The following is a 14,307-nucleotide window of genomic DNA, read 5'->3' as shown; positions in this document are numbered from 1 at the left end:
CTGCTAGCAAAATCTCCGATCGACAACGCTGGGACGCACCGCCATCTGAAATGGAGCACCCACAGGGACACCACTCAATGAAGAACCTGACTCTAGAAGTTATGTTCCTCCAGTCGTGGAACAGAAATTTACCATGTGACTTACGTACTCCCTCAGAACTAATCAACACCACTTGAACTTCAGATATTAAATTTTCACAGTGAACAGTTAGTGAACAATCTATAGCTCAAGAATGATTCAAACAAACAAGTAAAGAATTTCAAATAATGAAGACATTCAAGAAAATCAGACTGCTCACAGAAAATTTGTTATGTGAATGATTGGTTCTGAATTATTGATACTGCCACTTCAAAACTTTGAAAGGAATCACTCATATTTGGGGCTATTTTCTGCCCCAGTTATTGATAATCACAAAGATAATACAATTAACCACTGAAACAATAGTTACATTATAAGAAATTTTACAGAAATTTTACAATTGCTTTCTAATAAGAGTCGCATGACACATGACTGGAGATGCCTAAAGAAAATGAATGAGTCGAATCCTACATTATGGACTCCATTATACCTGTAGCTAGCTATAACAGGTTCTTTATGGGCCTAGCATTACTTCAATTTGCCCACCAGGACTCAGTTTCCTTTCTACTACATTAGTTTGGATTCTGGCCTCACTTCCAAGACAAACAAAAACAGGCCAAGCACAAAACAAAGAATTTCCTTTGCCCTTCCCCAGGATTTTATCACAAGTCTCAGGATATTTGGTGTTTTTCGTAAAGCCCCAGCTCCTAGAGTTGTGTGATTAAATGAGAATCTCAGCTTTCATTTAAACAGAAGGGTAAGTTTCTAGCCCTTCCAGTTGTGGAGAAAAGACTGAAAACATGAAACGAAGGCTCAAAACTCAGAAGTCAAACAGAAAGCACCTACTTAAAAAACACATGATTTTTAAGCCAATTGCATGATTAATTTTTTAGGGCCTGACTCATGATTTTTGGCCCTTTTGGGATGGCAAGCCCCATTCAGGGGTTGAAGTGGGGCTTCCTCCAATCCTCACTGGAAGCTCCGGCCTGAGCACCTAGACAAAAACTGATGGCAATCCTGCACCTCCAGCATACACCATTGCTCTATTGTGGCAGGCCTTTTCCTTCTTTTACTCTACCTCTTCCTGGGTCCTTTGATGTCTTGTCTCCTCAGGCCCTGAGAAACTTACTCCTCCTCAGGGTTCCTGCATCTTCACCAACGTTTTCCACAGATCCTCCTGGGCTCAGTGCCTACCCGGTTCTATAAGTGATCAGCCCCACACAAGGCCTGGTCTTTCCAGAGAACTCTCCCCAACAAGTACATGCTCCCCTCTCTCCTTTCTCCCTCCCGCACATCTCCAGGCACTTTAAGGAAAGATTGCCCTTTAAAGAGCCTGCTTTTTCTCCCACCATGCACTGCAGTTCTGCCCACAATTACCAAGCAACTGTGAGAACTACATCTCCCAGAAGAGAAAGTTACTCATCTTGCAGTAACTGAGGTCATTCGAGATGTGTGTCCCTGTGGGTGCTTCACTCCAGGTGACGGTGTGTCCCAGCGCCATTGATCGGAGATCTTCGGTAGCAGTGCCTGGTCGGGACGCACGCGCTCAGCTGCTGTCTTGCGGCGTCGTTAGTGTCTGCCTGAGCACACGTGTCCCGTACCCCCTCAGTTCCTTCTCTACCACAGAGTGATCTGATTAGTACTCCAAAGTAGGGGGAAGAGGGTAGGTAGTGGAGCACCCACAGAGACACACATCTTGAAGAACCTCAGTTACTGCAAGGTGAGTAACTTTCTCTTCTTCTTCGAGTGCTGTCCCTGTGGGTGCTCCACTCCGGGTGAATTTGAAGCAGTACTCGCTATGGTTGGTGAGCTTTTGGACTGAAGGACAATGGTAGACAGTACCATATGGGCGACTATGGTGTCTGCCATGGTATCCCATGTGATGGCATAATGTCTGGCAAATGTGTGGTCAGATGTCCACGTGGCCGCCTTGCATATGTCTGTAATAGGTACCTTGTGAAGGAAGGCAATGGATGTTGACATTGCTCTAGTAAAATGAGTCCTAGCAGTCTCTGGTGGTTGAACATTCTGGGTCTGATAGCAGGATCTGATGCAGTCCGAGATCCACTTGGAGAGTCTTTGCTTAGAGATAGCCTCACCCTTTGATCTCTTGGTAGTAGAAACAAATAGCCTAGGGGATTTATGAAATGGTTTAGTTCTGTCAAGATAGAATGCAAGAGCCCATCGGACATCAAGGGTATGTAACGCCGCTTCCTGTGGAGTCGTGTGAGGCTTGGGATGGAATACAGGTAAGTATGTTGGCTGGTTAAGGTGGAAGGTAGACACCACCTTGTGGAGGAATTTGGGGTGGGGTCACATAGCAACCTTGTCTTTAGAGAAAATGGTGTAGGGAGGGTAGGCCATCAGGGCGCTTATTTCACTAACCCTTCTCGTTGACATTCTGGCAACCAAGAAAGCCACTTTCATGGACATGTTGAGCAGGGATGAGGTAGCCAGGGACTCAAAAGGAGGTTTCATAAGAGTGCGGAGAACTATGTTGAGACTCCAGGAGGCTACTGGTGAATGAATTCCATGGTAGAGATGTTGCAAGCCCGTGAGGAAGCGTTTCATGGTGGGGTGGGCAAAAAGTGAATAGCCGTCCAGAGTGTCACAGAAGGTGGTAAGGGCGGCGAGGTGTACTCTGATAGAACTGAGCGAAAGCCCATCCTGTTTTAGTTTGAAAAGATAGTCTAAGATGTCAGGGAGGGTTGCAGTCTGGGGTATTAGGCATCTGTGGAAGCACCAGATGGAGAAGCGTTTCCATTTTTGCAGGTAAGCGTTACAAGTGGAGTCCCTTCTACCGTGCAGGAGGACGTGTTGGACCTGTTCCGAGCAGGCTAATTCATGGGATTGAAACCATGAAGGAACCACACCATCAGATGGAGTTTCCAGAGCTGTGGATGAAGAAGCCAACCACGGTTCTGGGAGAGGAGATCTGGTCTGTCAGGGAGAGTCCCGGGAGCACGGATGGACATGCGTAGCAGGTAGGGATACCATGTCTGTCTGGGCCAAGCTGCGGCAATAAGTATGACCTGGGCCTTGTCCTCTGTGAGCTTGCATAGAACCCTGTGTATCAGTGGAATCGGTGGAAAAAAGTGTACATGAGGGAATTGTTCCAAGGAATGAGGAATGCATCCCCTAAAGATGCGTTTCTGAGTCCTGCTCTGGAGCAAAACAGATGGCATTTGCGGTTTTGAGAAGTGGCAAACAGGTCTATCGATGGAGTTCCCCAGTGGGAGAAGAGCTGTCGGAGTATCATGGGATGTAATTCCCATTCGTGTTCCTCGGAGAAGTGTCTGCTGAGCGTGAGATTGATGTGCAGACGTGTCTCTGATAGGGACCAGCAGCCCTATGCCTTGTGGTCGCCTAGGTGCACTCCCCAAACTATCAGGGAAGCGTCCGTGGTAAGCATGAGTACTGGGGAGTGTGGATGGAAGGGAACACCCGTGCATAGGTTCTCTGGTTTTGTCCACCAATGTAGGGAGGCCAGTAAGTTCGGTGGCGGAGTCAGTGTTCTGCAGAAACTGTCTCTGTTGGGTTTGTAGTTGGAGTTGAGATGTCAGATGGGGTGGGATCTGAGTTACTACAGAAAATTCTTTCCTGGGTATCTGGCTGGTGAATCTTGCCCATATGCTCAGGGTTTAGCTGATCGCCATATTTGGGGTCGGGAAGGAATTTTCCTCCAGGGCAGATTGGAAGAGGCCCTGGAGGTTTTTGGCCTTCCTCTGTAGCATGGGGCACGGGTCACTTGCTGGAGGATTCTCTGCTCCTTGAAGTCTTTAAACCACGATTTGAGGACTTCAGTAGCTCAGACATAGGGGAGAGGTTTTTCGCAGGAGTGGGTGGGTGAGATTCTGTGGCCTGCATTGTGCAGGAGGTAGGACTAGATGATCATAATGGTCCCTTCTGACCTTAGTATCTATGAATCTATGAAAACCCTGAAGGCATCTCATGTGCAGCGTGGCGTATTTGACCACAAAGGTGGTGGCTGCCATGTGACCAAGAGGCTGAAGGCAGGTCCGTGCCTGTATTCTGGGGCGAACAGAGATCGTGTGTATGAGATGTGTAATAGTGAGGAATCTCTTGTGTGGAAGCGAGGCTCTAGTTCGAATCAAGTCCAGGTGCGCTCCAATGAACTCTATCTGCTGTGTAGGTATTAGGGTGGATTTCTGGAAATTTATTTGCAAGCCTAGACTGTGGAAAAGGGAGAGGGTAAAGTTTGTCGCATTTAACGTCTCGTCATAGGAGCTGGCTTTGATAAGGCAGTCAGCTAACTAGGGGAAAAATATAATGCTGTGTTTGCGGAGGTGGGCTACAACTACAGCTAGGGTCTTGAAGAATACCCACGGTGCTATGGAGAGTCCAAGTCGAAGTACTCTGTATTGAAAGTAGTTGTGTCCAAGTATGAATCACAGGAAGCATCTGTGTGCTGGATGAATGAATATATGAAAATAGTCATCTTGTAGGTCGAGGGCTGTGAACCAGTCCCCTTGTTCCAGCACAGGTACTATTGTGCCCAATGTGACCATCTTGAATTTTTGTACACTACTGTGTACATTTTGTACACAAACTAGGGCACTAATTTGGTCTAAAATAGGTCTCCACCCCCTGCCTTTCTTTTGGGTCAAAAAGTAGTTGGAGTAGAACCCTTTCCCCCAATGTTGCGTCAGTACATGTTCGACTGCATCTAGGTAGAGAAGATGAGCCACCTCCATGCGGAGAAGGTGCTCGTGAGAGGGGTCCCTGAAGAGGGACAGGAAAGGGGAAAGGATGGGAGGGGGAAGATAAGAAAGGGATGGAGTAACCTGACTGAACTATTTCCAGGACCAAACGGTCCTGCGTGATCTGTTGCCAGACATGGTGGAAAGCCTGGAGGCGGTAGCCAATGAGCAAATAGGTGGCGGAGTCAAGGGGTGGTTGCGCAGAACCCCTGACCAGCACTTCAAAATTGTTATTTGTTACCTGATAGGTGGAAAGTAGTTGGTTGCGCCTGGTTTTGCCTGCGCCTAGGAGGTCTGTTGTGGTTTCTCCCAGTGTCATACTGGGGTCGGTGATATTGATATTGTTGTGCGCGGGGCATCTGATAAGGTTGATACCTTGGTCTCCTGGGGATGGATGGGTATACGCCCAATGTGCGCAAAGTGGCTCTAGAGTCTTTCATTGTGTGAAGGACTTCATTGGTTTTTTTGGAAAAGAGTTTATCTTTGTCAAAGGGGAGATCCTCCACTTTGGTCTGCAAATCTTTGGGGATACCGGATGCCGAGAGCCAGGTAGACCTGCAGATCACCTGCAGTGGTGCAGGCTGCTGGATCAGCCATGTCCATGGATGCTTATAGTGCCATCCTAGACACCAACTGACCTTCGACGAGGACTAACTTGAAGTCCACTCTCATGTCCTCCAGTATATGGGAGGCAAAATCAAAGAACTTGTTGTAGTTGTCATAGTCATAGCTTGCAAGGGGGGCAGAATAATTTACAATTCTAAATTGCAGAGCAGAAGAGGTATAAACCTTGCAGCCCAGGAGGTAAGGGCATTTGAGGTCCTTGTCCTGCAGAATGGGCCAGTGGTGTGGCTGCTTTGTTCTCTGCGTCGCTGCATCCACCACAAGAGAATTGGGTTGTGGATGGGAAAATAAGAAATCGACGTCCCTCGCAGGCACGTAGTATTTACATTCAGCTTTCTTGCCTGTTGATGGGATGGGGGCAGGGGTCTGCCAGAGAGTATCAGCTGGTTCTAGGAGAGCTTCATTTATGGGTAGTGCGATCTTTGAGAGTGCAGAGGGATAGAGGATTTTGAGGAGTCTATGTTCTGTCTCCTGGACTTCCTCCAAAGGGATTTCCTGGCTGAGTGCCACGCTCTTGAAAAGTTCCTGGAATTCCTTAAAGTCGTCCATGTTTCATGGAGGTGGAGGCATGAGGGCATCCTCTGTGGCTGATGGCAAGATAGGAGCCAGTAAATCCGGGAAGGGTTCATAGCCCACCTCTTCAAGAGGGGTTTCAGGAGCTCTAGATGTTTATTGGAGCTGGGGATACAGGCGTAGGATGAGTTTGCGGTCCAGTAGAAGGGGCACAAGGAGGAGCAGTGCCAGGAGCCGACCACGGGTACCACTGAGGCCAGGACACCAGGTAGGGAAAGTTGGGTCCCAGCCACTGGAGGACAAAGTAGGGAAACTGAGGCTGATTCTGATGATGCGCCATGTCTTTGGGTATGTATGGCTCCGGTGAAGGGGGAGACTCAGGCAGGGAGAACTCCGCCTGCTGCTGTGTGTTGTTCTCTATCAGTGAAAGTAGCCAGGTCAGGTGGTGAGAGCTGCTGTTTAAACAGTGAGTGCTCCATGTGGAGGAGCAGAGAGTCAGGCTCAGGGGCCAGAGATATCTTGCTGATGCAGGAATTGTTGCTGCTCCCTAGGCTGGCCTGCTGCAGAGCGTGAAGTGTGAGCGGCAGCCCGGAGTGATTTTAGTTTCACTTTTGTAGGAGCCACGAAACGTTTGTTAGAGCCCCGCAGGGGGTCTGAATCTGCTCCAAGGGCTGCAGGCAGGCTCGGTGCTGACATTCTTGTCGGCACCGGGGTGGAATGCATTACCAGCACAGAGTCCATTGTCGGTGCCGGCAGGACTGGTGCTGAGGAGAGGTTCCCCCTGCAGGAAGTTAGGTCCCTGCTTTTGCACCCTGCATGAGTTGCTGCTGAGGTGCTGGGGAAGCCAGAGTTGCCTGCTCTCGGCACTGTCAGCACCAAGGGTAAAGACCTTACGGGAGATCCTTTACCCTTTTGAGTGTCTCTGAGAGGAGCCATTAGGGCTTCCTGTCTCTTCGCATGAGAGGGTGAAGCCGTGCTCCCGGTCAGTTCTGACTTGGCAGGGGAGCGTGAGGGAGAGGGTTTACTGCTCTTCTTCGTAGGCGACTGCAGAGCTTTCTCCATGAGGAGCGTTTTTAGCCGCAAGTCTCTGTCACGGCGAGCTCTAGTTTTTAAGTTGGTGCAGTGGAAACACTTGGCAGAGACGTGTGTCTCGCCAAGGCATTTAACACAGAGTAAGTGCCCGTCAGACAGCAGCATAGACTCCTTGCAGGAGCCACATTTCTTAAACCCTGGCGACCACAGCATAACGAAAGTATGAGCGGCCAGGGAAGTCTCAACAAGAGACTAACTTGAGGGGGGGGAATATTTTTTTTTAAACTAACGAACTATGCTAAAGGAAAGGGAGAACTGGGAAATGGCTAGCTAACTATTTCTATTTTTCTCTGCTTATTTCTCACAGTAACCAGGGAAGAGATGAGCTCTGCCCCAAGTCCCGTCTTCAGCCGACGACAGTTGAGAAGGAACTGAGAGGGGGGGGCGGGACGCGCGTGCTCGGGAAGACCCTAACGACAACGCAAGACAGTAGCTGAGCGCGTGCGTCCCGACCAGGCCCTGCTACTGAAGATCTCCGATCAACAGCGCCGGGACGCACTGTGACCTGGAGGGGAGCACCCACAGGGACAGCACTCAAAAAAGAATCCTGAGTTTTAAAGGGCCAAGCTCCGTTAATAGGCAGACCGGCAGTGTTTTGCTATTAAAGGGGCCAGCAATCTCAGCTACAGTAGCCAACGAAATTATGGTAAATTTGTCAGTCTCATACCAGCATACTTCTCAAAAAGTTAACTACAATTAAAGTCAAAGGGATAATCTCCAACCAATTAAAAATTTTGGCATTAAAAATTTTACTCAATGCTCACAGGCCAATTTAGTGAGTTTTTATCTTTACCATATTATTAATTATTATTATTTGTATTATAGTATCACAGAAGCCCCAGGCATGGACCAGAACGTTACTGTGTTAGGTACGGTACAAATACAAAATTAAAGGATGGTTCCTTGCCCAAAGAGCTTACTATCTTAACCATTCTAATATAAATATTTAAAGCATTATGTAGCCATATTTTTCTGGTTTTATCCGTTTTTCTTTTTTTTTTTTAATGTGTTTACCTGACCAGAAGCATGTCCCTCATCTGCTGGTGACTGTATTTCCATTGTTTTTCCTTCCTTCTCTCCTGAGACTGGAGTTCCTTCAGTATCCTTTCTATTACATTTCTCTCGATCAGCTGTAAGTAAAACTGCAACTATAAATACTGCCTGATGAAACTTAGAACTAAACAGAAGCACAACTTCCTCTCCTCCTTAAAAGAAAAGTACATTCTTATGTAAGTAAATTTGTAAGTCTAGGAAATATGGGTTGCAACAATTTTTCAGAACTATGCTAAGGCCTTTTTGGTGGATGGTGGGTTCTTGACCAGAGTTTTGTCTTAACATGATTTAACACACCTGATAATTCCTGGAGGACTAGTGTGGATACACTAAACTGATTTTGAAAGTGATTAGACTAACATACACTTTCAAACTGCATTTAAAATTGGATTAAACTAATGCCAGTATGGGAAAGACTAAAAACACTGATCAAACTTCCTGCTGAATTAAACCTTAAAGTCATTAGAGTCTTCAGCAGATCTCAGAGAAAGTATTAAAAAGCCAGAAAACTCACCTTGGAGTGCTAAAATCTTTTCATCACAAATGCTCATGACTTTTTTGATGCTGCCTTTTACTTGAAAGGATTCAGTTCTTGGATTATTTTCTTCTTCTGAATGTGGGATTCCATGTGGGGGAAAATTTAAAGTATTAGTATGTTTAGGCAATATGCACTCAGAAGGCAGTTTAGTGTCAGTCTCCAAAGCCAGAGAGTCCATCCACCTCAAGAGTCTGATACTTTTACTCAAAATAATTCCTTAAATTGGTACCGTTTTTACAAACATATGGAGATACAATAAGATAAGGCAAATGTGTATCAAGATAGCACAGAAAAACAGTAGTTCTACAAAATACTGCAGAAACAGTTGCACAATTTTTGCTAATCAGTGATGTCTCTTGATGTATATGAGGAGTTCTCGTTAATGTTAAGCATAACCTACTAATGTTAACAGGAGTTGAATATTTATTAAAGGTATAAACTACTTCATCTTTCTATATGACTCAGTGTTTCTACATTAACTTGACTATTTTATGTATCACTGCTTTCATGATTAAGCAAATGTATGTCAATAAATCACAGTAAATAAGAGTCAGACTATAACTAGTAGGGTAGAAGTTAATGTGCATCTGAAATGAGGAGGAGCAGCAGTTCAAGTTGTTTACTTCGTGAACTCATGTGCCTACAGAAAGATTAAACTATTCTGATTCTCAGGGTCCTCTTTACTTTTTTTGAACATATAAGTTAGCACCAACTTTCTAGTTTCCATATACTGATTTCTGCTTTTAAGAGAAAGGATGGAGTCAGATCATAGAATCATAGAATATCAGGGTTGGAAGGGACCCCAGAAGGTCATCTAGTCCAACCCCCTGCTCAAAGCAGGACCAATTCCCAGTTAAATCATCCCAGCCAGGGCTTTGTCAAGCCTGACCTTAAAAACCTCTAAGGAAGGAGATTCTACCACCTCCCTAGGTAACGCATTCCAGTGTTTCACCACCCTCTTAGTGAAAAAGTTTTTCCTAATATCCAATCTAAACCTCCCCCACTGCAACTTGAGACCATTACTCCTCGTTCTGTCATCTGCTACCATTGAGAACAGTCTAGAGCCATCCTCTTTGGAACCCCCTTTCAGGTAGTTGAAAGCAGCTATCAAATCCCCCCTCATTCTTCTCTTCTGCAGGTTAAACAATCCCAGCTCCCTCAGCCTCTCCTCATAACTCATGTGTTCCAGTCCCCTAATCATTTTTGTTGCCCTTCGCTGGACTCTCTCCAATTTATCCACATCCTTCTTGAAGTGTGGGGCCCAAAACTGGACACAGTACTCCAGATGAGGCCTCACCAATGTCGAATAGAGGGGAACGATCACGTCCCTCGATCTGCTCGCTATGCCCCTACTTATACATCCCAAAATGCCATTGGCCTTCTTGGCAACAAGGGCACACTGCTGACTCATATCCAGCTTCTCGTCCACTGTCACCCCTAGGTCCTTTTCCGCAGAAAGATCCTTGATGTATAGTGTATATTCCTCTCTTCTCAGGAGAGAGTTCATTGGTGAGGCAACAGGATAGGATACAATTTGGGAAAGAAACAATAGGATACAAAAATAGAAAGTCTCCTAAATAACTTTTGGTAGGGCTCATGTACTGATGCTAGATAAAAGGACTGTCCCACTGTAACAAAGAGAACAAAAAGCTAAATTGAAAAGGCGCCTCTGCTGTGAACATTTATGCACAGGAGTAACTTTACATAGGTCGAAACAACAGACTGGACTTCTACATAGAGTGCTTCAACCAATGTGCACGGGCTGAAATTGTGGAAAAGCAGCATCACTTGCCCCATAACCTCAGCTGTGCAGAGCACAATGCCATCCACAGCCTCAGAAACAACTCTGACATCATAATCAAAGAAGGCTGACAAAGGAGGTGCTGTCGTCATCATGAATAGGTGGGAATATGAACAAGAGACTGCTAGGCAGCTCTCCAGCACCACTTTCTACAAGCCATTACCCTCTGATCCCACTGAGGGTTACCAAAAGAAACTACACCATTTGCTCAAGAAACTCCCTGAAAAAGCACAAGAACAAATCCGCACAGACACACCCCTGGAACCCCGACCTGCGGCATTCTATCTGCTACCCAAGATCCATAAACCTGGAAATCCTGGACACCCCATCATCTCAGGCATTGGCACCCTGACAGCAGGATTGTCTGGCTATGTAGACTCCCTCCTCAGGCCCTACGCTACCAGCACTCCCAGTTATCTTTGAGACACCACTGACTTCCTAAGGAAACTACAATCCATCGGTGATCTTCCTGATAACACCATCCTGGCCACTATGGATGTAGAAGCCCTCTACACCAACATTCCACACAAAGATGGACTACAAGCCGTCAAGAACACTATCCCCGATAATGTCATGGCTAACCTGGTGGCTGAACTTTGTGACTTTGTCCTCACCCATCACTATTTCACATTTGGGGACAATGTATACCTTCAAATCAGCAGCACTGCTATGGGTACTCTCATGGCCCCACAGTATGCCAACATTTTTATGGCTGACTTAGAACAAAAGTTCCTCAGCTCTCGTCCCCAAATGCCCCTACTCTACTTGCGCTACATTGATAACATCTTCATCATCTGGACCCATGGAAAAGAAGCCCTTGAGGAATTCCACCATGATTTCAACAATTTCCATCCTACCATCAACCTCAGCCTGGACCTGTTCACACAAGAGATCCACTTCCTGGACACTACAGTGCTAATAAGCGATGGTCACATAAACACCACCGTAGACCGGAAACCTACTGACCGCTATGCCTACCTACGTGCCTCCAGCTTTCATCCAGACCACACCACATGATCCATTATCTACAGCCAAGCTCTATGATACAACCGCATTTGCTCCAACCCCTCAGACAGAGACAAACACCTACAAGATCTCTATCAAGCATTCTTACAACTACAATAGCCACCTGCTGAAGTGAAGAAACAGATTGACAGAGCCAGAAGAGTACCCAGAAGTCACCTACTACAGGACAAGCCCAGCAAAGAAAATAACAGAACGCCACTAGCTGTCACCTTCAGCCCCCAACTAAAACCTCTCCAACGCATCATCAAGGATCTACAACCTAGCCTGAAGGACGACCCATCACTCTCACAGATCTTGGAAGACAGGCCAGTCCTTGCTTACAGACAGCCCCCCAACCTGAAGAAAATACTCACCAGCAACCACACACCACACAACAGAACCACTAACCCAGGAACCTATCCTTACAACAAAGCCCGATGCCAACTGTGTCCACATATCTATTCAGGGGACACCAGCATAGGGCCTAATCACATCAGCCACACTATCAGAGGCTCGTTCACCTGCACATCTACCAATGTGATATATGCCATCATGTGCCAGCAATGCCCCTCTGCCATGTACATTGGTCAAACTGGACAGCCTTTACGTAAAAGAATAAATGGACACAAATCAGACATCAAGAATTAGAACATTCAAAAACCAGGCAGAGAACACTTCAATCTCTTTGGTCACTCGATTACAGACCTAAAAGTGGCAATTCTTTGAGAAAAAAGCTTCAAAAACAGACTCCAATGAGAGACTGCTGAATTGGAATTAATTTGCAAACTGGATACAATTAACTTAGGCTTGAATAGAGACGGGGAGTGGATGGGTCATTACACAAAGTAAAACTATTTTCCCTTGTTTATTCCCCCCCAACCCGCTCTCCTGCTGGTAATAGCTCACCTTAAGTGATAACTCTCCTTACAGTGTGTATGGTAACACCCATTGTTTCTTGTTCTCTATGTATATAAATCTCCCCACTGTATTTTCCACTGAATGCATCCGATGAAGTGAGCTTTAGCTCACAAAAGCTTATGCTCAAATAAATTGATTAGTCTCTAAGGTGCCACAAGTACTCCTTTTCTTTTTACATATGTGACAAGTCTCTTCGCATATGTAAAGTTATGTATTTGCCAATCGTGGCCTAAAGCAGTATTTTCATGCATTTAATATTCACTCATATTTTATATAGTTGCCTACCTGTTGGATCTTTAGTTGCACCTTCTGGTTGCTTCTAGAAGAAAACAAAAAGAAAATAAATGAGTGGAAAATACTGACCATTTCACTTTTCTAATGAAAAGTGGCACTATTTAGTAGTTTGTTGCGCTGAAGGGAATTTTTTAAATAATCTTCTGGATTCATTTCATAGTGGGGCATAATAGTAACTATCATGAGTTGTTGCCTGTCAAATAATGTTATTTCAAACTCTAACCAGGTACATTAATTCTTGTGCTGAAATGACTTTACAGAATCATTTATACAGTCATTAAAAAAGGATCTTAGTTCAATGAGCTGCATTATCTTCAGAAAAAAGAAGTCCTCATTCTACTTTAATAATTATACTGTAGGAATATCCGTATATAGGAAGTGACTGCAGAGTCAGGCCCTCTGGCCCCAGTCATGGAACGATTTGTGAACATAGTCCCACTGAGTTAAATCTCTGCAAAATTGAGACTTGTGACTCCAAATAACAGTCCTAATTCACTCTATGAAATATTAAATGAAACACTGTTAATGGAATATCACAGCTGACACATATTTAACAAGCACCAAGGTCAGAAAATTCAGTTATGTTTCACACAGCAGCTGCAGTTGAGCCCCAGATGTATATACAGGATCAACCCTGCCCCCTTCCAAAGCAGAAAACTGTAAAATACAGCAAAACCTCCATGGCTTTATCATGCAAGGTGTCTGGCCATGGAGAGGGTGTGCAGGGGAAAATCACATTCTGTATCATGGAATTTCCTGATTTTTGTGCCTGGGTAATTTCAGTTATAATGCTTTTGTTTGAATTTAATTTCTTTGGCTAGCTAAAAATAATTACACCATGAAATGGAAGTCATAGCACCTGGTCCTGTAACCACTGAAGTCAATGGTAAAATTAACCTCAATATTGCAGGATCCGGTCCTTAATGCACTATGATTACATATGCAAATAAATGCACTGGAGCCTTTGATTAAATATTAAAATAAAACTTTCCACATATATTCAGGCAGCCCTTGTTTGAATTTCCCCATCTTGTAAGAGGAGAGATCTGCCAGGCATTCTGCTAGGTATTACCCCTGGAAATTTCCAGTTTCATTTATTCTATAGGTGGGGCCCTTAATTTTCGGTTTTAATTTAATGTAATTAATTCCCAGGAAATTATCAGTGTTTATTACCACAAAAACAAGTGAAAATCAGTGCAAAAAACTATTCATAATTTTTCTGGGTAAATATCAGGATTTATTTGGGTGGATGGAAAGACAGGGGAAAAAAGTATTCAGTAGATTAATGCTTTGAATTCCGTTCATCAGTGTGGTTTGCTGCAGAACTAAAACAGAACTCAAAACACAATGCCACCTCTGAGTTTAAGAAAACAATGTCTTTGGAATCCCCAAATAATGCTTTTCATTTGAATAAACAATTTACAGTTGTAGACTTAGAACTATTAGCCTATAAATATTTACATTTAATAATTGAGCCACTCCCTTTGCAGCGCATACACTCAACTTCATCCTTTTCTCCTGTTTTTGTTTTTTTAAAAGCTTTCAAATACTTCCTTGTGTTCTGAAATGTAGTCCAATACAGATTTTCCTTTTCTTCCCATTTTCATGTGTCAAATCTTTAAACCATTATCTGCTAATAGCTTGAAATGTGTACGTGGTAGGCATGAGAT

General features: G+C 44.8%; 1 protein-coding gene across 9 annotated transcripts in view; it reads right to left on the bottom strand.

The window, feature by feature from the left end:
- The window catches only part of LOC140902160 (uncharacterized), a 74,878-nt gene that overhangs the window by 14,167 nt on the left and 46,404 nt on the right, over positions 1-14,307 (bottom strand). For all 9 annotated transcript variants that reach the window (XM_073321922.2, XM_073321969.2, XM_073321950.2 and 6 more), the window contains exons 18-20: positions 12,629-12,662; positions 8,596-8,691; positions 8,043-8,158 (exon numbers count right to left, since the gene is read on the bottom strand). In XM_073321922.2, coding sequence (XP_073178023.2) covers positions 8,043-8,158; positions 8,596-8,691; positions 12,629-12,662 — 246 coding nt within the window. The remainder of the gene's footprint in view (positions 1-8,042; positions 8,159-8,595; positions 8,692-12,628; positions 12,663-14,307) is intronic.

This window comes from Lepidochelys kempii, chromosome 1, assembly GCF_965140285.1.
Source record: "Lepidochelys kempii isolate rLepKem1 chromosome 1, rLepKem1.hap1, whole genome shotgun sequence".
NCBI classification, from domain to species: Eukaryota; Metazoa; Chordata; order Testudines; family Cheloniidae; genus Lepidochelys; species Lepidochelys kempii.
Note: the sequence above shows the minus strand (reverse complement) of the source record. Positions and strands in the feature narration are given on the sequence as shown.